The sequence below is a fragment of the Python bivittatus genome, unplaced genomic scaffold (assembly GCF_059951505.1).
Source record: "Python bivittatus isolate LINGU-HERP-01145 unplaced genomic scaffold, Pbiv_v1 ctg000610_np1212, whole genome shotgun sequence".
Taxonomy (NCBI): Eukaryota; Metazoa; Chordata; class Lepidosauria; order Squamata; family Pythonidae; genus Python; species Python bivittatus.
This window is the reverse complement of record NW_028277088.1, coordinates 12,870-38,384: the sequence shown is the minus strand read 5'-3', so window position 1 is coordinate 38,384 and position 25,515 is coordinate 12,870. Positions and strand designations below refer to the sequence as shown.

Here is a 25,515-nt window from a genome sequence, read left to right as displayed (position 1 = left end):
CGGACCTTCCACTGCCGGGATTTGCGAGAGGAGCTGCCGCGGAGGGCGGGGCGGGAGGGGGCTGGCCGGCGGCATCTGGCAGCGGCCCGGGACTCCCTCCAGCCCCGCGGCGCCCCCTTTCTGCCCCGCCCAGGCCTGCCTCGGTTCTTCCTGCGCTGGATGGGCGGGCGAGCGCCACTGGGCGGCTGGACCCTCGCCGGGCGCGAAGCTTCTCGGGCCGCCGAGTCCGCGGCCGCCCCTTCGCCCGCCGGGCCTCTCTGCCTCGCGCGCCCCGCAGCGGGCAGTCTCCGTCGGGGCTCCCCAGGCGGCCCGGAGGGGCGCTCCCTTCCTTCGCGGCGCTTCGCTTCGCCTGGCGGCTGAGGCCCTCTGCTCGGCGGCGAAGGACCGGCAGCGAAGAGCGCAGCAGGTAGGGCGGGCCCGCCCTGGGACTGAGGCCGGGCGCCGTGGGGAGGCGGGCCGAGGAAGCCCCGAGGAAAACGAGCTGCTGGCCCCGCAGCGGGATGCTGCGCCTACGCTGCCCTTTCGGGAAACGGGCCCCTTGGATTCCGGGGTCTTCAGCCCCTCTTGCGCATGCCGGGGGAGGGGGCGCTGCACCCGCCCGCCGGCCGCAGATTACCCAGTTGAAGAGCGCTGTGCGCTCTGTGCACCTCGTTTGGGCCGAGAGAAGACCCTTCCCTCTGGAGCCCTCGGCGTCTCCCCTCTCCAGCTGGTCCTGGATTCATCCGCTCGACTCCCCCCCCATTGCCCACCTGCCAATAGGCTTGACTGGGACCACTGGGTTTGGAGGGGAGACCCCTGGCTGCTCCTGCATTCCGGCAAGAGTGGCGCCAGAGGTAGGTTGGGACAGAACTGGCGAGGCGAGGGCCAGGCTAAGAGCCAGCTGCGAAGCCCACCAACTCCCCCGGCTTCAGCTTGCGGCTGATCAGCAGCCAGCCAGCCCAATCCTCTTCTGTCAGGGGCAGCAACAGGTTGGTTGTTTTGGTTTCTCCTCGGCAGAAAATTCTGTTCCAGCCCCAAGCATTCATCTCCGTTGGCAGCCCACACTGCGCCCCCGGAAGGCTGAAGTCCAGGAAGAACCAGATAACTTGGGCACCACCAGGGGTCCAGCTGAGACCCCCTCTCTTTGCCATTACATTCTGCACATGCAATACAGAACTCTTCCAGGGGCATGGGGGGGGGGGGGTCGCAGCAACCACTTGGCTCCTTGGCATTCACTTTCCCTGCAAAGTTACCCCCCCTCCTTTCCTAACCCCCTTCCAGGACTTTTCCCACAAAAGGTTTTTCAACTGCCTTCCCGGATGAAGACTTCTAGAGCACTTGAAAACTTGCCCATGATGTTCAGTTGGCCTAATAAAAGTGGTTGCCTTATAGGTGTGTCGAAGTTTCCCCCCATCACCCGTGTGGGCTCCTTTTGTGTTGTTGAGCGTGGCTAGAAAAATGAGCATCTTGATGGAGGGGCTGCCTGCCAACGACTGACGCCCAGAACTGGGCCCTGCGCTCAAAGGCCAGGAAGGGGCCTCCTGAGCCCTTCGGGGGGCAGGGCATGCTGGGGGCAGCGTGGGCTTTCTTTGGCTCTGCTCCCAGCTTTGGAAGGGGGAGCGGTCTCGGGCCATCTCCCCAGGTAGGTCTCATGGACCGGCCTTTGGGTTCAGAGGAAGGGATGGGCCCTCCGGGGGGGAATGGGCCCGCCTCCCACGCCACGTGGCCCCCTGTCCATCTGACACTTGCAGGGACCAAGCCCTCCAAGGGGCTCCCGGGCGGCAGCAAGAAAGGACCCAACAGTCACTTGGGGACTCTCGCTGGGTCGGTATCCGAAGAGCAGGTGCGGCCTTTGGCCTCGTCCCTTGGTTTCCTGAAGCCAGGAGTGATTAAATGCCAGCCCTGTCCTCGGGACTCTGAGGGGCGAAAGGCAGGAATATTTGCTGACCTCCAGGTGACCTCTGGTGAAAGGGCAGTGCTGGACGGCCCTGTGCCGCGTCTTTGCAGGGCCACCTGAGTTTTCTTCCTGAGCCTCGGAAGAAGATGGCCGTTTCCAGATGCCCTCTTTTCTCATGCCCCCCCACACCCAGCCTTCTGTTTCTGCCTCCTCCTGTTTTCCTGCCCCCTTTCCCACCCAGCCAATCTTTTCCCCTCTTTGTACCCTTGGCCGGGAATCCGGAATGGAGGGGCTCCCTGGAACACCGCCGCTGGAGCCCAGCCCCTTCCCCCAGCAGAGCAGGTGGAGCCCTGAAGATGCCCGGTGGGCCACCTGCCTGTGGCTTTCAAAACTGCCTCCTCCCAGCGTTGGAAGGGGGCAGGGAAGCACTGAAGGCTGGCTGGGGTGCCGTACGCTTCCTGTGCCCCCACCCCACCCAGGACAAGCCCAGGGGCTTTGGGAGCCCTCAGTGCAAGCACTGTGCCGTTGGTACAGCCTGGGCCGGTTTCTTTTGCGGGGGGTGGGGTGGGGTGGGGAGGGAGGGCTCGGGTTGCCCGACTTTTTCTCCTCAGCTTGCAGAAGACACTCGCCTTTTCTCTCCCCTCCCTCCCTCTCCTTCCCCGACTTCTCCCCTCCCTCTCCTCCCCCTCCCTCCCTCCCTCCCTCCCTCCCTCCTTCCCGCGACTCAGCCTAGACTCCTGGTAATGGGCAGCGTTTTTGGCAACCATTTTGAGTACCGTTTCTAAGAGCAGGTTCCATTTGACTGGGGACAGTCGGTGCCCTCCCTCTTGCATTGTAATCATTCTTTCCTCAGCATCCGCTGTTTGTCTGTGATAAACCTCGTACACTGGAGATGTTCCTAATTCATTCTTTTGCAAATCTTTCAGGCTGCCATGGAGTGGGGGGGACTAGCAGGTAAGCAGTACATAAAAGCCGATGTCTGCACAGTCACTTAGCTTTCCTCGTTAATGTGTTCATGGTTTGCTCGAAGGATTTTAAAAGGAAACTTCTTCAAAACCACGGGGGAAGGGAGCAGCTCTGGCGCCAAGGAGCACTTTTAACCCGTTGTTTCCTGCTTTTCTCCAGCTTATCTCTCCCCCCATCATGCAAAAAAACAAAAAGTCTTGGCAGAGCCAGAGGGAGAACTGATGGTTGGCTATTTGTGGTTCCCAGGCCCTGTTGGCACAACACGCTTCCCTCTTTCTGGCGGCTTTGGCAGCACCCAGCCAGACCAGTGAATGAAAAGCCACTATTTGGGGGTGCCTTTTAGGAAGTGCCTTGTTTCCCACGAGCCTTTACACCAGGAGTCACTCTGGTCTGCACGCCTCTCGGAGCTTCTAATCCGCCTCTCCCAGATTGGCTGCACGGATAGGGCTGTGGCTCTCCCGGTGTTTAAGAAGCTTGGTTCCAGGAGATCCCAGGTGCTCTGCATGGATCAACTGACCTGGGGGCCTCCATGATGGAAATGGGATCACCAGGGATCAGCACTGTCTGCACCAGCTAGGTGGTGATTTCCTTCACCTTGTCATTCTTATATTTCGTGCAATCTTCCGCCATCCCCTGCTTCAAATTGACAGGAGCATCATTTGCATTTCTGCTGTCTGGGAGACCGTCTCAAGTCCTCCGTGCGAGAAGACATGTATCTTCAGACTGCCAGAAAATGCTGGGAGTTCATGCTGTCTGGCCAGTGAGATCTCCAAGGTGAGAGCCTGTTCTCAGAAGGTCAGAAGAGACCACGAGGCTCCCTGAGATCCCATTGGCCAGGTAGGGGGCAAGGGGGGGTGACTTCCTCATTGCAGCCCATTGTGGCTAGGCCTGGCCAGGGAGTTCTGCATCGGGGAGGGTCTCTTCCCACCCCCTTTTCCAATCCTGGCCTGTCCAGATCCCCTTCTTGGGCACATGAAACTAGGATCTGGGGACTCAGTAGCTAAGGGAGAGATGAGGCGCAAATGGGCGCAGGAAATATGTCTGGATGCAAAACTGGAGGTCTTTAAAATCATGTTCCCTCTTTTCATATCCAGCAGCCACCCGCAGGCTCTGCTCTGGGCAACTCCCCAAGTTCCCCCTTCCGCAGCAAAGGTCAGGCTTCCAGTTGCATTTCGGCACCTAGTCTCTTCTTTACAAAATAATCCCAGGATGATGCAGGTTGCCCTTTCATACAGAAAAATGGGCATCGGCATTTTAATGTTCTTCCATGACCAGGACGTGCAAAACATTTCAACCTCAAAACCGCCTTTTCTGGAGTTCTAAGCTCCAATCAAAACACGGATATTTTGAGAATTTTGTTTCATGCCGAACACAGAAGAGTCCGGAACATAAATGGGGTGTTTCAAAGGCGGAGCGTCTCATTTGTTTCTGAATGCTGCAACTCCCATTGAATGGACGGAGTCATATCAATATTCCAGCTTTTCAGCTTGCCAAGACAGCAGCAGGGACTGGCCCCGTCTTGCGGGGAGGGGGGCAGTCTCGGCCCCTGTGGCAACCTGATCTGTTTGAGGCCTTGCCCTGGAAGAGGCAGGACCAGTTCTTGAGGTTAAGCATTTCTGTGGCCCTTGTGAAGATTGAAGCCTCTGGGGCAGACCGTAAAGCAGGAGGTGATCCTGCATGAAACTGGACCCTGAGCCAGACCCCATGAAGAGCATTTGGCCCCAGAATCAAACAGCACCACTGCCCACAGGGGCAATCCAGTGATGCTCCTCGAAAAAATACTTGTCCACTGAAATGTTGAAATGTTTGATGTTTTGCTCCATCAGAACATTCAGCAAGCTCTGAATGTTTCAGAGAAAGGTTTAAAGGGGGCTTTGTCTTCTAGCTCAGAAAAATTACATTTTCTGTTTTGTACAGTCTTTCCTCCATGGTTATGAGCTGAATTGGTCCAGCTACTAGTGTAGCTGAAATTTTGTACGACTGACCACCTTGACATGTGCTAAATAAATGAGGGACATAAATCTAATCACTCCAAATAAAGTTAAAATCTGAATGGTTTAACCCTCTGTATAATTAGATTATAATTAAATTATAATTATAATTAGAGTATAAACTCAGGGAGGCAGTGAAGGACAGGAAGGCCTGGCGCAATATGGTTCATGGGGTCACGAAGAGTCGGACACGACTTAATGACTAAACAACAACAACATAATTAGATTGCATCACTTTATCTGTCTATAAATATCAGAACTTGAATACAGAAACTGAATTCCACTCCACCGGTGGAACTATGCTCTTCTCTAACTCTGCCTTCCACGCTCACAGGGGAGGATACTGAACTCCGGCTGATCCTGGTCGGGAAGACCGGAGGCGGGAAGAGCGCCACGGGCAACAACATCCTTGGCCAGAAACTGTTCAAGTCCGCCCTGGCGGCAACGACGACCACCCTGAAGTGCCAAAGAGGGCAGGGAAGCTGGCATGGCATGAAGGTTTCCGTGGTCGACACACCAGCCATTTTTGATTCCGAAGACTGCAATGAGATTGTGCGACGTGAGGTCATGTCTTGCATTGACTTCTCCCGGCCTGGCCCCCACGCCCTGGTTTTAGTGACCCAGGTGGGGCGCTTCACCGCGGAAGACGCGGCGGCCGCAAAGCACGTCCAGGATATCTTTGGGGCAGAGTCCGCCAGGCACACGATCGTCCTCTTCACCTGCAAGGAAGATTTGGGAGGGGACCCCCTGCAGGAGTACGTCCGAGAGTCCGACAACAAGGCTCTGCGGGCCCTGATCCAGCAGTGCGGGAATCGCTTCTGCGGGTTTAACAACAAGGCCGAGGGAGCCGAGCGGGAGGAGCAGGTCTCTGAGCTGATGGAGAAGGTGGAGCAGATCATTTCGGAGCGCGGAGGGAGCTGTTACACCAACCGGCTGTACTTGGAGCCCAACTTGCGGGATGAAGATGTCAGGGTGTTCATAGACGGGAACCGAAAGGACCGGAAAAAGGCAGAGAGAGCTTTGGATTTGAAGGAAAAAATGTTATTTTGGGCAGTTATCATTATTTCTTTTGTAGTGCTTGTGTATATTACGGTTGAACTTTCTTAGTTCTTTTATTCTAAATCTTGGGGACAAATCTTCCTCTGGTTTGAGTGTGGGGGGGCTGCGTGTGTGTTGGTAACGTATAACTTCCCTGTGGGATTCATTAGCACAAGGTGCAGCGACCGTTAACTTGCATGGTATAAATGGGGCGGGGCGGGGCGGGTGAGGGCAGTTCCTTCGAGGGCTGTGGGGCTAGAAGGCTGCAGATTGTCTGAAGCCAGCCTTCAGGCGTCACCTGCAGAAGAACGATGGTGGGAGGAGACATCTCCCTGTATAGAAGACAGAGCTCCGGTGGCAGATCCTGCAGGATCCATATCCTTTCTTCAAGCCAAAATAATGGATTTCAGTTGGCAGGAAAATGGGCCTTTTCCAAAACAGACTCTTGCCTGGAGCGAGTAGTGAAACACTGTTCCATGGCAGGGTTGATCTTTACGTATCAAAACTTTCTAGTCTTCCAGGACAGGTGAATATGATCACCTTGCGTGGCCATGGGAGGCAGGATCTGTGCGATCTTCCAGTGTGCAGACATTTGCTGGAATGGGAAGTGGGACATGGTTTCTGTGGCTCTTTGGTCTCTGCATCAAGAGCTTCCCACCCTACGCTGCTGCTGAATTTGGCCCTGCAGAAGGAACCGCTTTTTCCCTTTTGCTTCTGCAGATAGAAAATAGATATTCTTGCAAGCTCTGGATTGCTTCGTCGTATTCTCTTCGAGCCTTTCATCTCCATTGTCCCCATAAGATGAAGAGGACCACCTGAGTTGAGCCCTATAGAAAGGAGGGAAAGCAGAAACAAGGTCTCATGGACCAGTCTCTTTGGTGGAGGGTCAGCGGCCTGAAGTTGTGACCAAGTCACTGATAACACTAAACCATTTCCAGGTGAAATGTCAGCCAGATTGGCATTGGGGGGGAGCAAGTGCTGGCATTCCGGGGCTTCCGACCAGCAGAGGGGACACAGTTTGCTATACCTTTTCTTCTCTGTCACTCCTTTAATATTTGTTCAATAAAACCTTTTGGAACATTTTACCCTGGTTTGAGCCTCTTGGCTACCAGCTGGCTACTGGTGCCAACACAGTGGCACATACAGTTCTGTGTTCCAGATGTACTTTGTGTAGTAGGGTGTTAATAAAAGTGCACAACTGAGATGCTTACAGTTCCTGTCATTTACCTCCAGTACTGCAATTCATGCCATGCGTTTGTTGTGAAAATGCGTGTTCCACTCATTCCCTTGGGGCTTTCACAACATCCCCCACAATGGCTTTGTTCGCACAACAGTCTACCCTCTCCGGGGAAAGAGGCTGGTTTCAGATCCCCCCCTTGCGAAAAGCCCGGCGGGGGGGGGGTCATGCACCCAGTTTCCTGCTTAGCAGCTACAGGCTCCCCTGGGCGGTGGGGTCGCTCTCCGGCGCATTCCTCCTGCCTTTCCGAGGCCGGAGCGGGGGCTCCGTGCTTTGCTGACTTCCCCCAAAGTTCGTCTTCAGGGGAACGGCAGGCTGCGGGCAGGCCTGGCAGAGGAACGGCTCCCGCGGTCTCGGAAGAGGCGGCTGAGCTCCGGCGGGGCAGGCTTCGCCCAACGCGGTAGCCTAGGTGCAAACGGGCGGGCAGTTGCGGGGTCGGTCTCCTGCCGGGGCCCCGCTGAAGCCGCGCTCGGGGAGCGGGGACCCGGCTGCCCGTTGCGGGGCCGCCCCGGGTGGGGCGCGCAACGGTCCTCTTCCCCCGCGCGGCGCCCGCGCTTCCTTCGTGCCGCTTCGCCGAAAAGGCCGCGTCGGGCCGGGCTCCCGCCGCCCCTCCGCGAGCGCCGGGCGCGCTTTCGCTTTCGCTTTCCCTTTCGCGGCCGACGACGGCGCCGCCGCGCCCTTCCCACCCTCGGGCTCCGGGCGCGGCTTCTCTCGAGCGGCGGCGGCGGCGGCTTCATGCTCCGGCTCTTCTCCGCTACGCGACAGCCCCAGGCGAGGTAAGGCGCGCCCTCCCGCCCAGCGCCCCCGGCCGGAGGCTTGCTTCCCCTCCGCCCGCGGGCAGCTCTTCGCACGCCGGCCCGGTCGGAGGAGGGCCACCCGCCTTCCCCTTCCCTCGCCGGGGCCCGGACCGGAGAGACCGGCCCGCCTTGGGGAAAACGGCATTATTCTCCGCGGGGGGGCACGGAGGGGAGGGGAGGGGAGGGGAGGGCCCCTGTTGTGCTTTTTAACGGTAACCCCCTCCCCGTCCCCTTTGGCTTGTAGTCTGCCCCAGTCTTTTCCCAGGGCGTGTTCAGACGGCCCAGCTCGCCTGCTCTTCTCTTCCAGACCCCGCCCCCACCGCCCCATTTCTCTTCAGGAGGCTTGCTGGTCAGGCCAAGGGTGGCAGATCGTTCCTTGCATCGCCTAAGCTGGGTATCGCTGGGGAGTTGGGGAGAGGGGTGCCCATTGCTGCCATGCCTTCTTTGGCTGTCAGAGCTTAACAACCGGGCTGGGGGAGGAGGGATCGTGGCCACCTCCCCATACCAGACCCTCAGACTTTAAACCAAGTTGGTCAGTTGAAACCCGAAAGGTTCCACGCTATAGAAAGCCCCTGCTTTAATCACTTGGTCCTTTCATTACAGTCACTGTACAGTTTCATCGAGGTAGTTAAAAGATAGAGAGATGGAGGGATCAAACAGGTATAAAATGCAGTATGGATGCAAATACTAAAATAGTTTTTTAAAAAAAGCTAAAATGCTTGAAAGCTTGTGTGTGTGTGTGTGGGCGTGCATGCCTTTGGGTCAGTCTTGACTCCTGGTGACTGCCTGAATTACAGTGGTACCTCGGGTCACGGACTTAATTCGTTCCGCGACTCTGATCGCAACCCAAATTGGTCGCGACCCGAATCAAATTTTCCCATAAGGTTCAATGTAAATACGGTTAATCCGTTCTGAACCATTTTTTTTTTTTTGAAACCACAAAAATGTGACACAAAGTACAGTACAGTACAGTATGAAGAGAGAGAACGCTAACCTTGCTTGAGGCGTGGAGGACAGGAAGGCGGGTGGGGAGGCGGTTATTGTTTGGAGGGAGAGTCCCCCTCCCTATAGGAAGCCACAACCACGTGTGTCAGCAGGGAAAATGGCCGCGGATCCTGTTCATCACCCGGTGCGGAGTTCGCGAACGGAAGCAAAATTTTGCGAACGGTGCTGTTCGTGACCCGAATTGGTCGTGAACAGAAGCGTTTGTGACCCGAGGTACCACTGTAGTCCCTGCAGGATTTTCTTGGCAAGATTTTGGAAGTGGTTTCCCCTGGCCTCCTCCTTCCTAGGGCTGAGAGAGGGTCTGGCCCAAAGTCACCCAGCTGGCTTTGTGGCCAAGGCAGAACTAGAACTCATGGTCTCCTGGTTTCTAGCCTGGAACCTTAACCACTGCACCAAACTGGCTCTCTTAAAACTAAATTAGTAAATTATTAAACGATTGGATGAAACACTAGAATCCTGAAATACTAATCTATTAAAATAGTAAATTACCGAACTCCTGAATGCTAAAATCCTAGCTATTTATTCATCGCCTTGTTTGAGACAGATTGCAAAATGCATAAGGCCTCACAAAACCAGTGTAAAATAAAGGGGAAGACCCCAGATTGTTCTTAAACTTGGGGGTCCTCTATATACCAGGGCCTCCCCCACCAAGCTGCCCCACAAAATGTTGCTGAGGTCTTTAGCTGCACGCGGAGTTCACTTGAAAACCAGCCCTGGTACCGGGGATGTTTTGTACGCCAGGAGGTCTCCCGGGGCCACGGAGGGCCCTGCGGAAGAGGCTCCTGTGTTTCTGATGCGCGCTCTCAGGGGCTCTTATCTTGGGCAGCGGCTCCCATTTAAAGCAAATAACGGTGTCTACTGTTTGCAGAGACCAAGCTCTGGAAAGTGTCATTTGGCAAAGAGAAGAAATGTCGTCTCCGGCCCTTTGGGAAACGTTTGAGGTGGGTTGCATTTCAGAGCAATGGAGACCTGGGAGGATCTGCCCTTTCGAGTCCCTTCGGCTCGGGCCTGAGGAGCCAGTCCAAAGCCACGTCCCACGGCTGCTCCGGCTCACGTGCTGGGCCAGCCGAGTCCATGGCCAGTCGGAGAACATTCTGCTTCTGCTTAACCGATGAACACAAACAGCGGATGTTTCCTTAAGGAAGGCCGAGAAGCCAACCTGGGTTGCAAATTCCAAGGGTTTGAATCCTTAACTGGCGTCGCCCCATTCCTGCCCTCTGTGTGGACTCTGTGATGCCCTGAAGGCTTGTTTCTAACACGGTGTTTTGTTGCAGAACTTTCAGGGAGCCCTGGAGAGAGGCGGACCAGGTAAGACCCTGGCACAGAAGTGCCCTTGGGGAGAACGCTCTGCACAGCCGCTCACCTTTTTCTCGAAGGAAGTTCTCTCTGGCGTGGGCCCAGGCTCGGGCCCAATCTCTCTCTCTCAGCCCTGAAATGGCAGGAGGGAAGCAGCGGGGGGGTGGGGGGGGGCAGGAAGCCGCTGCACAGAGAGCAGCGGGCCTCACCTTGTCCTGGGCTGGGCTGGGCTGGGCTGGGCTGGGCTGGGCTGGGCTGGGCTGGGCTGGGCTGGGCTGGGCTGGGCTGGGGGGGGCAGAGGCCAGCGCAGGGAAGCACCTCCCGTCCTGCTGCTCGACGGGTGAGGAGAGGAGAGGGGCTGGCACGGGCATGGTCCGTTGCCCCAAAGGAAGCTCTCCTGAGGGACTGGCGTGGCTGTTTGCAGGGGACTCCTCCCAGCTGACCCCGCTCACACCCACCATACTTTTAATTAAACCTCTTGCGGCACAATCTTCAGTATCTAAGAGAGTTTGAAAAGAACCAGGAATCTGAAAAGCAGGAAACCTTCCATTATGGGGTAAGTTTTGAAATGTGATGCCAAGGCAGTGGAAGGTGACCTGCTCATTATCTGGCCCAAAATGCATATTATTAATTGTCACCTGTGCAAAGACAGGGAGCAGCAGGAACCTGTTTGCACTTACGGGAATATCACTCTCCTGGAAGAGCCATTTCTGCAAGGTTGCCGCTCCCATTGCTGATCAACCAAAAGCAAAAAAAAAAGAAAAAAAGGAACAGGTTGTAGGTGCCAGGAAGATTCTCTCCTCTCCAGTAGCCGGAGCAGAAATGGCTGCAGAGGTGCACAGCCCCACAGATGGGGGGGGCGTCTGCAGCTGGCCAGTGACAGCTCTGCAGGGTTCCAGCGCTCCTTAGGGTCCCCCTCCTCCATGTGATGGCGAAGGCTTGCCCAGGTGGCCGGTTTGGTCTTCCACCCACGGGCATCTGTTGAAATCCGCAAGATGACCCTGCAAGATCAGCGCACCTGCAAAAGGGACCACAATGCCGCACCCCACCTTTGGGATTATCACACACCCCTGCAGAAAACTCCATTTTCCTCCCTGCTAGATCACCTTGCTCCGGCTTCAGCCCAACTCTGCAGCAGGCCAGCAGCCAGACAGGACCGTCCTCTGGAAGAGGGGAGTGGGCCACCTTGGGGCTGGGCGAGGAGGTGGTGGGGATGAGCCCTTTGCCTTTGCTTTATCCTGAGAAGTTATGTTTCCCACTGCCCGGCCCCACATGTATACCTGCGCACCTATCTCATGCACATATACCAGTGACACAGAGAAATGGGTGCAGGCAAAAGCTTGATTAGATTTGATTGAAGGGCAGTGAAGATAAATTAATTACATGCACAAGATAATTAATCATGCAACTAATCTTTCCCTTCAAACATCACGGGGTGGGGCTAAAAACTGGTTTTGGAGGCTTTAGTGCCGAACCAAATCCCTCCCGCCACGTCTGCCATCCACACATGCTCCACTTCCACCTTCTCGACCTGAAACAGCAGCAAGGGTTGGAAGGACCACCATCCGACGGTCGGAAGTGGCCGCGTGAGCGAGGGAGAGGCCGCTCCATCCCTCGGGTCCCAGGGAGGTGGTCACTGAGGGGCAAAAGCTGGGTACAAGGAGTCGAGCACCGAGGTCCTGAGGAGCCCTTCTCCCCAGCCCCTGAACCTGCAACCCGGGACTCTCCCTGGCGCAGAAATGGGGCCTTGGGGACCTCAAGAGCCAGTGGGGAATGAGAAGGAGTGCCAGGCCCCTTGGAAGAGGCCATTAGCAGCAGCGGTGTTCTCTGGAGGAATGGTCTACTCAAGAGTAAATACTTCTGAGCAGCCCGGTTTCTGCAATCTGGTCTGTCCATATTTGGGTGAAGCCCCGGAGCTCCCACTACAAAAGCCTCTGGCTGGGAGGAGTCAAGTTTGAAGTATGAATTGTTTTTTGTGTTTAATTCAAGCTTTGTTCAATTTCCTAAAAGCCCTGACCTTTGGCCCAGACTGATTATGCTTGCCATTCAACCTTTCGATTGTGGTTGCTGTTTTTCAGTTCAGAGGATGTGTTTTTATAACATATCTAACCTATTTATTGCATTAACTTATTTTCTAGATTAACATAATGCATTCAGTTGCAACCAAACAGCCTGGCTTCACACTATTTATGTATTTATTAAACCAATTTCTGTAGCCGCCCTTCTCACCACAGGTGGCTCGAAGCTGAAAACAGATGTGGTAAGCCACAAAAAATGACTCTGGTTAGGGCTAGTCAAGCTTAGCAGGTTGTGTTCTGTGAACGTAGTGGATCTTTACCACCACCCATTACTGCAAGTTTTTCCTGCTGGTGTGGGACCTTGGACTGATTGAGAATCCCTCTTGTCTTGTCACTGGGGACAAAGTGCCAAGGGCTGTAGGGACCAGGAGGGACTGTTGCTTCTGTGCCAGCCTCCCTGCCGCCCAGCACCTCTCTTCCGGAGCCGCTAGAGCCTATGACTGGGTTGGTGGTGGGGTTCCCCAGACTCATGGTTCTGGAGGATTTGGACCTGCCGTCCTTGGGCATGGACTTGGAGGCAGCTCGGGAGTTCATGGCTGCCATGGCAATTGTGAACCTGACCCAAGTCACCTCTGGCCCAACTCACAGGGGAGACCACACATTAAATCTGTGTTTTCAATCTGGGCAGCGGCAATGTGACCTGGCGTTGGGGGATACCATCAGTCCTTTGCCATGGACTGACTGCTCCCTGCTGGCTCTGGAGTTCTCTGGTGTTGTACCTCCCTGCAGGGAGGCAGAACTTATTTGAATGGTGCACCCTGGGCACCTAATGGACCTACTGGATTCCAGGGGAAGCTTGGGGTTGTTCTTGGGAGTCTGGTGCATGACTGAACCAAACCCTTGGTTGCTGCCTGGAATCAGAGGGCGATCTTGGCCTTGGATTGGACCGCGCCTATGTGCGCGCTCTATGCTGGCAGAAACTGAAGGTCCCCTAGTTCTCAGAGGAGCTCCAGGTGATGAAATGGCATAAGAGATACCTAGAACACCACTGGAGAAAAACGAAGAGCGAACCCAGCTGGGCAGGGGTATAAGCTTGCTTTAAGGACTACCTTGTGGCAATAAGGGTGTGAATTGTAGTTATTTCTCCACCCCTACCACATCCGCAGACAGCCGGAAAGTTTAGGATGACCTGGTCCCACTGCGTGAACTCTTGCGGGTCTGCTGTGAAGATTATTCCAGGCCCCTGCTGGATGAATTTGCTCGGATTTCCTTGAAATTGGAGTCCAGCGGTGCAGGTCCTGCGGAGTTGTCTGAAGGGCAGTCTTGCCAGTTATCTGAGAAGAGTTCAGGCTGGTTGGCCCTGATGAAGTGGGCAGGGGCCTTGCAGCTGTGAGCAAGGCCTGCGTTTTAGATCCCTCTCCCTCCTCGGTGGATTAAGGTCTCCCGGGAGGTGGCAGGTGGCTGGTCCATGCTGTAGTGAGTGCTTCTCTGCGGGAGGGGTGGCTCCATCCCTCTGGAAGGAGGCGGCTGTCTGCTCCCTCCTAAAGAGACCGTCACTGGACCCAATTTTGTCCAGTCTCCAACCTTCCATTTTTAGGGAAGGTTGTTGAGGAGGTCGTTGGCTTACAGCTCCAGACAGCCCTGGAAGAAGCAGATTATTTGGACCCTTTTTGCACTGTCAAGTAAACATATTTAAAATTCTTCCTGGAGTACGAGACCTCTGTGCTCCAGGGCCTGAGTGTTGAGAGGTGAGATGACTCATTCAGAGGTCTCTGTCAATTATTTTGTTGGGTTTATTCTCAGCGATCATTGCTGGTTTTTTCCCCCTTGGCTAATATTGTTTTTCTTTTGTTTTTATTGTCTTTTTGTTTTTTGAACATGGTGCTAGCTACCCAGAGTTGCATTTATGAGGTGGGTGGTCATATGCATTTATTTAATAAATAAATACATTCTGAACAGGTACAGCTGAAATTGAATTAGAAGTTGATTACTTAATGTGTTACACTAACATGTACTTCAGTTTTTTGAAATGCCAAAATCGAGTGTTCCCATCCACTGTGTCAGTAAGGGAACTCCTCACAGGGGAGCTCAGCATTTCTGTGTGTTCAACACTCACAGGGGAACTCCGGCTGATCCTGGTCGGGAAGACCGGAGGCGGGAAGAGCGCCACGGGCAACACCATCCTTGGCCAGAAACTGTTCAAGTCCGCCCTGGTGGCAACGACGACCACCCTGAAGTGCCAAAGAGGGCAGGGAAGCTGGCATGGCATGAAGGTTTCCGTGGTCGACACACCAGCCATTTTTGATTCCGAAGACTGCAATGAGATTGTGCGACGTGAGGTCATGTCTTGCATTGAGCTCTCCTGGCCTGGCCCCCACGCCCTGGTTTTAGTGACCCAGGTGGGGCGCTTCACCGCGGAAGACGCGGCGGCTGCAAAGCACGTCCAGGATATCTTTGGGGCAGAGTCCGCCAGGCACACGATCGTCCTCTTCACCTGCAAGGAAGATTTGGGAGGGGACCCCCTGCAGGAGTACGTCCGAGAGTCCGACAACAAGGCTCTGCGGGCCCTGATCCAGCAGTGCGGGAATCGCTTCTGCGGGTTTAACAACAAGGCCGAGGGAGCCGAGCGGGAGGAGCAGGTCTCTGAGCTGATGGAGAAGGTGGAGCAGATCATTTCGGAGCGCGGAGGGAGCTGTTACACCAACTGGCTGTACTTGGAGCCCAACTTGCGGGATGAAGATGTCAGGGTGTTCATAAATAGGAACAAAACGGCCCGGAGAAAGGCAGAGGGAGGTTGGAAGCAGAATCAAATCTTACTCGGTGGTGGGTTTCTTGCAGTAACTTTTCTTTTGATTATTATTGTGATACGCTTTTCTTAAGATTTTTTCTTTTCTAAAGTTCAGATTACCTTCTTCCCCACTCTGATACGGTAAAAAGGCTGCTCAAAATCTGTGCCTGCGCGTTTATAAACACCGTATGGATGTCTGGGTCCAAAAGGTCGCCCACCCTTTCTCAATGCGCTCGATAGCTTTTGACTTCCTAGCATTTCTGCTAAAGACAAGACCTCTGCCTTCATTCGATCCGAGACACTTCAACTCCGTGGGTGACCCCTCCCCTAAGTCACACTTGTGCTTCCTGCACTTGTGGCAGGTCCTGGGCATTTAGGCAAAGATGTCCCAGTACAAAAGGTGTCTGAGCAGGTGTGTCCACACAGGGGTGTCACAAAGTCAAGGTGATGGCTCCAGCTGTGCAATCGAAGGTCCATATAACACAAATAAAATTGGGCAAGGCTTTGATCACACAATGTGGATGCCATCTTGATTTTTTTGACTCTCCCCCATGGATGCCCCTTTGTCCAAGTGTCTCCTCGCGATGTATCGGTACTATAAGTGCCAGCATCCACATCCGCCATACCTGCTCCCATAGGTTGGTTGGCTTTGACCAGAAGCGCCTGTGCAAGTGCGGAGATGCCTGTCCTGGAACTTTGCCAAAGTGCGGAGCGCAGCACTGAGGAGAAGAGCCACGTTAGTTGCAAGGGTCGCTGGGTGCTCGGTCATGCGATCTGGGAGATGAGTCCCCTGGCGAAAATAGCCTGCAGTTTAGAAAGCTGCTGCCTGAATCCCCCTCGCCCCTCCAGCTTTGCTGCTCCTTCTGGTTGGAGCTGAGCTGCCTGCTCCCCCCCGGCCCTTTAGCCCCCACTGAACCCGTGCAGCATCCAGCCCGCTGGACCAAGCCCACTGTGCTGATTGCAGAGCGCAGCACTGAGGAGAAGAGCCCTGCTTGTTGCTTCGAGGGCCGAGGGCCTGCTTTGCAAGAACGAGGGGAAAGCAGAGATCCTCGGAGAGGTTGAAGGATGCAAGGCGGCGATCCCAGGGATCCGGTTGGCTGGCCGCCTTTGGGGAAGCCGGGCGGCGTTCCTGGGGCCGCCTCTCTTGTTGGGCAAAAGGCGCCTTTCGGGGGGCAGCAGGGCTGGGGAGCCCCTCGGGAGGCAGGCGGAGCGTCGGGACCATGGGGGTTGTGTCTGCGTGGAACGCCGGGGCTGCTCGGCCGGCCACTGTGTGGCAGCTCCCTCCTTAGGGCTGCCCCGGGCTGTGGTGAGCCAGCCAGAGTCATCGAGAGTCAGGTGGCATAGAAGTTTAAACAACAGCAACAACATCCAGAATCAGAAATAACAGAACAGAGGCCAGCAGATCAATATCGATTTATAACATGAAATAAAGCATTCATTTTTTTCATTTCATTTCATTTCAAATTCATTTCAAATTTTTCATTTTCCTGAAAAATACAGCCTGCAAAAGGTCAACGAACTCAGCTCAACCACCAGGACATGTGAACAGTTCACACAATGAACTTGCTAATTACCCCCAGCAGCCCCTCATTAACAATTCAATAGAAGAAAAAACCCTGCCTAATCCCCAGGAAGATACACACAGGTGCTGACACCAAAACAAGCAGCCGCTCAGTAACTCAACCCCCCCCCCCACACACACCCAATCCCCCCTTCCCCCCCAGATCTCTATAAATACCCACAGAAGGGTCACATCCCCCTGGGCACAGAGAGAACTGCTCCTGCCTGTGCTCCTGCCCTCTGAAGATGCCGGTCACAGGTGCTGGCGAAACTTAGGAAACAAAACTTCCAGAACAGCCACACAGCCCGGAAGACCCACACCAGCCATTCAACAATCAATCTAATCAGAAAAATAATTACGAGTGCCAGTGATAATAAATCTTTATTCAAGTTGTCCTCAACTTCTGTTTTATCCAATAAAGTCTTTTCTTCTACAACCTTTGTTAGTCCCAGTTTTAGAAATAATTCCTGGATACACTGATTCCAAACAGCTAAAAATTCTTCTTTGAAAGAAGGATATTCCTCCAGTGTATTAAAATATACCTTTTCCTTTAATTGCTCTCTGTTTCCCTCTGGTTAACCTTCAAAGCTCAGTCTTATCTGGTGTTTATTTTCGGAAGCAGAACTTTCTCAGGACAGACTTTCTTGCAGTTAAATCCAAACTCACTGTATTTTCTTAAAACATTTAAAACAATCCTTAAAAAAGAGGAAGTGGATGCAAATCTAGTATCCCTTTGGAGCCTCTGCACCTCGGCTTGGGCTCCATGTTTCCCCCAACTCCCAGAGTGCTCCACCCGCTGGAGATTGCTAGATCGCGATCCCTTCCCAGGGAGTCTCTGTAGGGAGTCCCTGTGGGCGATCCTGTCGTCTCCTTTATCTGGAGATGGTTCTGGTCCGATTGCCAGCTCCTCTAATTGCCACCCCCTTCATGGATCACTGCCTTGTCGTGGCGAAGGGCCTTGCGTAACTCAGTGAAGCCGTGAGCTATGCCGTGCAGGGCCACCCAAGACGGACAGGTCATGACAGAGAGTTCGGACAGAATGTGGTCCACTGGAGAAGGAAATGGCAACCCACTCCGGTATCCTTGCCAAGAAAACCCCATGGACAATGTCAAAAGGCTAAAAGATATGACGCCGGAAGACGAGCCCCTCAGGTCAGAAGGTGTCCAATATGCTACTGGGGAAGAGCGGAGGGCAATTCCAAGTAGCTCCAGAAAGAGCGAAGCGGCTGGGCCAAAGCCGAGAGGACGTTCAGCTGTGGATGTATCTGGAAGCGAAAAGAAGGTCCGATGCTGTAAAGAACAACATTGTATATGCCTTTGAACTGTGGTGCTGGAGAAGACTCTTAAGAGTCCCCTGGACTGCTAGGAGGTCAAACCAGTCAATCTTAAAGGAAATCAACCCTGATTGCTCATTGGAAGGACAGATAATGAAGCTCAAACTCAGATACTTTGGTCACCTAATGCGAAGAGAGGACTCTTTGGAGAAGACCCTGATGCTGGGAAAGATGGAAGGCAAAAGGAGAAGAGGATGACAGAGGATGAGATGGTTAGATAGCATCACTGAAGCAATGAGCATGAAACTGAGCAAACTCAGGGAGGCAGTGAAGGACAGGAAGGCCTGGCGCGATGTGGTTCATGGGGTCACGAAGAGTCGGACACGACTTAACGACTGAACAACAACAACTAATTGCCACGGGCATCGGCTCCACAAAAAATGAAGCTGTATTCAGTCCACCATTCCCCCCCCAGTTCGAAGCAGATGGAATGTTGAGACAATGGGGGGGCGTGTCCCAGATGGAGGCTGGAATGTTGGGGCGTCTCAACTTGTTACTATGTTGCAACTCCTTTGTGGGGCTGCCCTCCAGCTGTGCCGTGAGCAAGGCTTCTGTTCTGTGGTTTAGATGGGATTGCAGGGGGGCTTTGTCTAGGGTGGGGAGGGTCAATTTGGGTCTGATGGGGTTAGGCAAAGAGGGGAGCTGGGGCCTTGGTCATATCCAAAAGACGGGTGGGGGGAGGGGGGGAGGGGTGCATTCTCCATGTAGTGTGGTAGGGTTCTTTTCTCCACTACAGTGCTAGACACTAAGCAGCCCTCTTGCCACCTCTTACGTGGTGGATGATGTTTGTGGTATTTATACTTTAAAAGATCAAGCTGGGATTGATGTCAGCCCTTCAAGATAGGCCAGGTCCACAAAGAGACTCCAAGTTTGACCAACTGGAACTCTCCTTTATTGAAACAGGCCCCCAAATCTTGAAAGCTGGGCTGAGCTTTCACTCCCCTCCCCTCCCCTCCCCTCCCCTCCCCCCTCCTTCTACCCCAGTGAATCAGGGTGGACCCAGCCTGAGCTCTTTCTCATGCTTTCTCTGTTTCCTGGGCTTAAAGCATGCTTTGTACCATCTCCGCATAGCTCCTTCAAGACCATTTCTGCGGCTCTCTACAATTGGTACAAGTATGTTGCAACTTAACTCAATGATGGTTTATACTTTATCCTGCATAAATCTGCCTGCAAGTTAAGTCACAACTAGAAGCAAAATGTAAATCCAGTGTTTCTATAAATGCTTCTGCTTATCCAGACTGACTGCTGCTCTATCTTAAAACAAGTGCAGGGGCTCATTAAATCTTTGGTGGGCATCAGATGAATGACACGTAAAGCTCCGCTTGCTTGAACTGACGTCTGAGTTGTGACTTGGATTCTGGCCAAGGTTTGTGAGCCTTCGGGAGAGCTCCCTTAATAGTCCACAAAATAGGCAGACGAGGTTGCCCATTGCCACGTGTCCTGATACGCCTTTTGGTGCCTTTCCTCGTTCAACTATTACGTTATCCACTCCTGCAGCATGGCCCTAATGCTGTGGTTTTCCCTGTAAATGGCACCAGAAGGAAAGGGTTGTTAAGCCTTGCCTTAACTCGATCAGGAATGGCCAAAGGGGATCAATGGCTGCCTTGATTCAATGAGGGGAAGGTCTTGCAGCTGGGCTGATCCCCTTTGGTAGGGTTTTCACCCTTGGTGTCAAGATATTCCATACAGGTGGGGTCACTCTTTAGCTATACAGGTAGCCCTCACTTAGCAACCACAATTGGGACCGACAACTTAGTCATTAAGCAAAGCAGTCCCAAAGTGAAACCACAACCCTGCCTATGATCTTACTTCAGCTTTCCCTTGCTTTACAGACCTGAGAAGGTTGTAAATGTGAGGATTGATTGTAAAGTTACTTTTTCATCACCACTGTAAGTGCAAATGGTTGCTAAATGAGGCAGTTGCTAAACGAGAACTACTTCTACCAACAATGTCATATTGGCCCCCATATCAGGACTTGAAGTTCTCCCTGTTTGTCCCCTGTATCCTGAGCACTAGGTGCAGGCATGGGAGCTCTCCAATGCTGCCCTGGTTAGGTCTGACTGCTGTCTCTCCTGGTGTGTTCCTGAGTGCCCTTCCCTTCTCCCCACTTAATTCCTTATAGGAGGTTCCTGGCCTTCAGCCTTCTGCTTCAAGTGGGGCTCGGGGGACTGGTGTCCCTCCCCCTCCAGATTAAAGCCTGGTAGATGACCTGAGCAAAACCTCTTCCAAGCACCTTCTGTCCATTCTGGCCGAGGTGCAGCCCATCTCTCACCAGACGCCCTTCCTGTGGATAGTGCAGGCCTCAGTCCAGGAACTGAACGCTTTGTTGGAGAGGCCATCCCTCGACCCAGCAGTTCTCCTCAGTCCTCCTTCCCAACCAGAACAGGAGCCTTCTCTGTTCAGCCCTCAAGTGTCCAGCCTTGGTGAAGAGGAGAGGAGCCCAAAGGCATGGGAAGGATCTGCTTGAGAAAGCATACATTGTGACCTCCTGATGCTAGCTCTGCTCCAGGTACTGGCGTGTGCAAAAGTGTGGGAAGAGAGTCCATTGCTACCTTGCAACGCACGCTTTCTCATTTGCTCCCTCTCGGATGCCCAAAGGTGGATGCTGAAGGAGGGCTCAGCTGGACCTGGCAGGGCTACTGAGGGGGAACTGGAGGGAGCCAGGCCTGATCGGGGGTGGGGGGAGTGTCAGAGCAGCTTGGATTTGGCAAGGTTGCTGGAGGGCTGTCCCCTGTGAGGGCCTCCGCGGGCTGCTTTAGAATACCTGGATCCTTGGAAGTGAGACCTTGGGCCCGCCTGCACCCCCCAGCACTGGAGTGGCCAGCTGACCAACCCCAGAGGACCAGCCCCACCAGAGCCTCCGTCTGGGGGCCCACCTGCTGCTGAGACGGCGGGAAAGGGGGGTTGGACAGCATCCTATGCCAACAGTGAAACAGTATCCAAAGCAGTGAAAAGTCATCTGGGGCAGCACTTTGGGGGGAGAGCTGTTCCTCCTATCTCCGGGAGGATGGGTCTCAGTGCTCCTTCTCCTGCCCACACCTTTGAATGCTGCCAGCTCCACAGTTTCTCGTGTGTTCTGTGTGGAACTTGGACTGAAGTTACAACCATTTGCTGCACCCTTAAATCCGTCGGTGGGGCGGCCCAAGTTCAAGCTGACCTTCCAAAAGGCGTGGGCCCCATGCGCTCCCAGACCTCACCAGGAAGGGCCATCGGGAGGGGGAAGCCCCCAAAAGGCAGCGCGGGCAGGGGCGGAGGAGGGAGTGGGTGCAATCGGCATTCTCAGCAGAGGGTCTATGCCCAGGATTGCACGGGAATGCAGGAAAGAGGCCCCGCCAAAGGAGCCAGGAGCCCACCTCCTGCCCCCAGGAAGGACGACTACCTGCTCTGCCCGGTTTGGTGGCCTGCCTTCCTGGCGGCGGGGGGGGGTGAGGGGAGGGAGGGGCAGAGGAGGGGGAACAGGGTGATGTTGGAAGCAGAGATTAGGGGAAGCCCGGGGGGGCGAGAGGGGCTGCCAAAACATCTGGAGGGGGGATTCAATCCTGACCCCTCAGAGACAGCCCGGGGTCAACGAAGGGGCAGCCGGCGGGGCCGGAGGAACCTCACCTCGTTCTCCGCTGCTGCAGCCAATCGGGGGCCGAGGAGTCTCCGCCCCCCCATCCGCGGCTCTTGCGCGGCGCTTCGCGGAGAAGCACGAGCGGCTCGTCGAGCGAGGCGGGCGTCGGCCGCGAACCCCCCGCCGCTGCCCCCGAAGGACGGACTCAGGTAGGTGTCCGGCCGCTGCGCTCGCCTCCTCCCCTCTCCGCGGACAGGAAGCGGAGGGGGCAGCCGAGCTCACCCTCGCCCGGCAGGCAGGAAGAGCGTCCGGGGCTTCCCTCACCTACTGCCTCTGCCCCTCCCGCCCCCCCCCCCGGTCAGTGCGAGAAGGGCCGACGAAGAAGCGGCTGCGTTTCGGTAACGTTTTAGGGCTTCGGGTCCGGCGGTGGGAGGGGCGGGGGGCTGCAGCTTTCCCACCCAGCGAGGAAAGAAAAGGGTCCGGGCCCAGGTGCTGCTCCTACTACCGGAGCGGGACCGAAGGCGGCCAGACCACCACCCGCAGCTCTGGCGGGTCTCCGTCTTGCTTGCGAAAGAGGGCGGTCTCTGTGTGTTTTGGGCTTCGGGGAGACTGGTGAGGTCGGCCCGCTCAGCCTAACCCGCTCCGTGATTCGATACGCTCAAAAGGCAGAGGAGGAGAGGGATATTGCCCTGACTTTCCTGGAGGAGGGGGACGTGGAAATGAGTAGGAAATACTTGAGGGGTGGGCCAGACTTGGTGCGGCAGAATGCGGGGTCTCCCCCTGAGCTTTTCACACTGGGCCGGGAAAGGGGTCCTTCCAGATGGAGAGCAAGCTCCTGCTCGGTCCTTCCGGTCTCTCAGCGTCCTTCAGCCCCCCCTCTGGACGTTTCCCTCCTGCCCTCCTCGCCCAGCAAGAGTAGAAGGGCTGGACGTCCAGCGGCCGGAGTTGCAGAAGGAAGCAATTCGGGTCTGTCTCCCGAGCTCGCTCGCAGAAGACGATGCTCCTGATGCTCCTCCCGGAGTCCCATTGGGGGAAACGGGCCGCTCTCGTTTGGCCACACGAGCGGCCCGTGAGCCTCCCATGCGCTCTCCTCTTCCTCCCCCAGCGCGGACCTCCCTAGCCCTCTGGAGCCCTAAGTGGGGGGACCACTGGAACTCTTTTGCAGCCTCTAGCCGGTCCCTGCCTCCGGGCCTCCCCAGTTGCCGGGCTCGGTTCGCAGGGCTTGGATCCGGGCACCGGCGCCCCTTCCCCACCTCTGTCGCCCGTACGTGCAACCCCGGCCCCCCCGGCCTCCGCCCCTCCCACCCCCGGGACCGAGCAAAGCCGCAGCCCCTAAACAGGAAGAGGAAAGCGAAAGCGAAAGGGCTGGGGAGCTGCTGCTTGGAAGCCACGTGGCTGAAGAAAAGCCCCTCCGCCCAGGCGCGGGGAACGGGCGGGGCGCCTCCTCGCGCGGTCTCTTCGGCGGGCGGGGGCCGTTTCGGGCTGCGCTCGCCCCAAGAGGGACCCCGCACGAGGGGCAAGCAGAGATACTCGTAAAGGCTGAGGGCCGCAAGGCGGAGATCCCGGGGATCCGGGGGGCTGGCCGCTTTGGGGAAGCCGGGCGGCGTTCCTGTTGTTGGGCAAAGGGCCCTTTGGGGGGCAGCAGGGCTGGGGAGCCCCTCGGGAGGCGGGCGGAGCGTTGGGACAATGGGGGCGTGTCCGGTGGAACGTTGGGGCTCCTCGGCTGGCCGCTCCGTGGCGGCGACTCCTCGGGGCTCCGCTGTGGGGTGGCCGGAGGCTGGGATGGGATTGCGGGGCGGGGGGAGGGTCAGTCTGGGTCTGCCCAAAGGGGGGAGCTGGGGTTGACCCTGGTCACGTGTGCAAGACAGGGAGGAAGGGGGGCAGCCTGCATTCATTTGTTAGACTTACTTTCCCCCCCAGTTAGGATCATGATGGTTCAACCTCAAGGTCGGTGAGGAGAGGGGGTGGCCCCCTTGTACAGTCACTTTCATTTCCTGCCTGACTGTTCAGAGGGAGAACAGTTCCTGGCAACTTCTGACCACAGGCACCTTTTCCTTTTGTCAATTCTGTTTTGCTTTTCATTTAGGAATCCCCATCATCCTGTGCGGCTTGTCTGGATATGGCTGGAAGCGTCCAAGGTAATGTCTCGGGTTCCAGGGGACGGGGCAGGGTGGGGTGAGTGGACGGAGGTGTCAGGCAGCGAACTCACACTGCTGTGCCCATCTTCTCCTCTGCCCCTTGGTTGCAGAGTCTGAACTCCGGATCGTCCTTGTTGGCAAAACGGGAAATGGGAAAAGTGCAACGGGAAACACAATCCTGGGAACTAGAATCTTTAAATCTAAGATGGGTCCTACTTCAGTAACAATAAAATGCGAAAGGGCAGAGAAAAGGCACTATGGCAGGAATATTGTAGTTGTTGACACACCTGGGTTTTTTGACACACATCGTTTGACATCGGATGTAGCCTCTGAAGTTAAAAGATGTGTGCAGCTGTGCTCCCCAGGTCCCCACGTCATCGTTCAAGTTCTTCGTCCGGGTCGTTTCACTGGGGAGGAGAAGGAGGTCGCTCAGTTCATCACAAATATTTTCAGCCTTAAAGCCAAGGCCTACCTGATCATGTTGTTCACCCAGAAAGATGACCTGGACGATACATCCATTGAAGACTTCATAAAAGAGGCCGATGAAGATCTGCAGCGGCAAATTAAGGACTGTGGGTACCGGTTCCTGGCTTTCAACAACAAGGCCAAAGGGGAGGAACAAGAGGCTCAGGTCGATGGATTGATTCAGATGATTGATGACCTGGTGAGAACCAACAGAGGTGCCCCCTGTTACACTGAAGAGATGTTTAAGGAAGACAAAAAGAACAGCAAGTCCGGCTGGCTCTGCACCCTGTTGTAGCCGAGAGCAGAGCTCCCTCCGGTTCACGGTCTGGAGGATCTTCTCACCCACTGACCTGCTGACCCGCTTGCGGTGATGGAAACCTCGCAGAAACCCTCCCGACTGCTCCGTCCAGAGAGAGACAGTGTCCAAGGAAGGCCCAGCAAGCTCTTCCCGCCGGCCCATCTTCGATTCGGATGCAGAGCGCAGCAGCTCAAATCAGTGCACGGCGGCCGCAACGTGGCAGCAGGACGCGACATGTCAGACGCGCCTCCCCAGCCTGGACACTTTGGATCCTGGAGGCGCCAGTTCCAGCCCTGCCAGCCCAGCCAAAATGGCATCCGTCCCAAAGCCAGACTTTCCAGGACGCTGCAGACCCTTCTGTGCCCGTAGCCTGTGCAGAGGCCGCTGGGTCGGAGGGCCTCTGCCCTCACACAGGTCCTGCTGCTTGCCTTTCACGGTTGTGGGAAGAGCAGCGCCCACGCTTGAATAAACGCGGTAAAAGAGAAAGATCCGAGTCTCTCCTTTCTTAGAACGAGGGAGGGTGGCGAGGGGCCTTCAGAGCACGCGCTCCTCTCTCGAGGGCCAGCCGGTGTGCCAGGCCCGGCTCCCTCCCCCTGCTGGACCCTTTGCCCAAACGGGACACGCCCAACCAACCCTGGCCCGAATCCCGGTTTCCTGAGGAGCCCCTGTGGGAACGTCTTACCTTGGAAAGAGTTTTTCACCTAACCTCTGTTAGGTGAAGCTGGTTTTTCCTATAAGGGCTGTATGTGCTCATGCTGTCATTGCACAAATGAGATGAATGATGTCATTTGCCTCACTGGCACAATGACGTCATGATGCATATGATATCACTTGCTCCCCCAAATCTCCATGCTGGTACAGCTGACTAGGAACCCCAGGGGAATTTCTTGAAAATACTCTCAAAGGTTAAGGTTGCAGGTGAGTTTAGGCAACTCTGCCTGTGAAGTTTTCATCCAGGTTTGGGTCTGTCCCTTTTTTTCTTTTAAATAGCAACTGGACATTTCTGCTGGGTCCTTGAATAAAAAGGGTGCACCAGGATTTGGAAAAGCTCCGGAGAAGGCCTGCTCCCCTCTGGAGCTGCACCTTCGGGCTCGGATCCTCCTGTGCTCAGGCAGAGGGGAGCGACCCTCGGCCACAGCAGCAGCAGCCTATCT

At 55.3% G+C, this 25,515-nt stretch overlaps 2 protein-coding genes and 1 long non-coding RNA gene across 3 annotated transcripts; 2 read left to right on the top strand and 1 right to left on the bottom strand.

Annotated features, from left to right (window-relative positions):
- Positions 1 to 273: 273 nt before the first annotated feature.
- On the top strand, positions 274 to 6,598 carry LOC148214538 (GTPase IMAP family member 2-like). Its single transcript, XM_088150739.1, has 3 exons — positions 274 to 406; positions 2,803 to 2,830; positions 5,168 to 6,598. The coding sequence occupies exons 2-3, from the start codon at positions 2,809 to 2,811 to the stop codon at positions 5,938 to 5,940; spliced, it is 795 nt and encodes a 264-aa protein (XP_088006865.1). The 5' UTR covers positions 274 to 406; positions 2,803 to 2,808; the 3' UTR covers positions 5,941 to 6,598.
- Positions 6,599 to 9,778: 3,180 nt separating this feature from the next.
- Positions 9,779 to 24,847, top strand: LOC103061320 (GTPase IMAP family member 8). The gene is made up of 8 exons (XM_088150493.1): positions 9,779 to 9,851; positions 10,185 to 10,218; positions 14,343 to 15,099; positions 15,651 to 15,716; positions 21,531 to 21,669; positions 22,633 to 22,992; positions 23,547 to 23,598; positions 23,709 to 24,847. The coding sequence occupies exons 1-8, from the start codon at positions 9,819 to 9,821 to the stop codon at positions 24,356 to 24,358; spliced, it is 2,091 nt and encodes a 696-aa protein (XP_088006619.1). The 5' UTR covers positions 9,779 to 9,818; the 3' UTR covers positions 24,359 to 24,847.
- LOC148214537 (uncharacterized) lies at positions 16,939 to 22,004 on the bottom strand. Its single transcript, XR_015797876.1, has 2 exons — positions 21,511 to 22,004; positions 16,939 to 17,838 (listed from the first exon to the last, which is right to left on the bottom strand). It is a non-coding gene; the product is annotated as an uncharacterized LOC148214537 (long non-coding RNA).
- Positions 24,848 to 25,515: the final 668 nt, after the last annotated feature.

Excerpts from the sequence above, each read along its gene's own strand:
- LOC148214538 (XM_088150739.1), top strand. The coding sequence starts at position 2,809 with ATGGAGTGGGGGGGACTAGCAG. Across the intron at positions 2,831-5,167 it reads GGAGTGGGGGGGACTAGCAG|GGGAGGATACTGAACTCCGG; the intron begins GTAAGCAGTACA and ends CCACGCTCACAG.
- LOC103061320 (XM_088150493.1), top strand. The coding sequence starts at position 9,819 with ATGTCGTCTCCGGCCCTTTGGGAAACGTTTGAG. Across the intron at positions 10,219-14,342 it reads CCTGGAGAGAGGCGGACCAG|GGGAACTCCGGCTGATCCTG; the intron begins GTAAGACCCTGG and ends CAACACTCACAG. Across the intron at positions 22,993-23,546 it reads AGGGGCAAGCAGAGATACTC|GAATCCCCATCATCCTGTGC; the intron begins GTAAAGGCTGAG and ends CTTTTCATTTAG.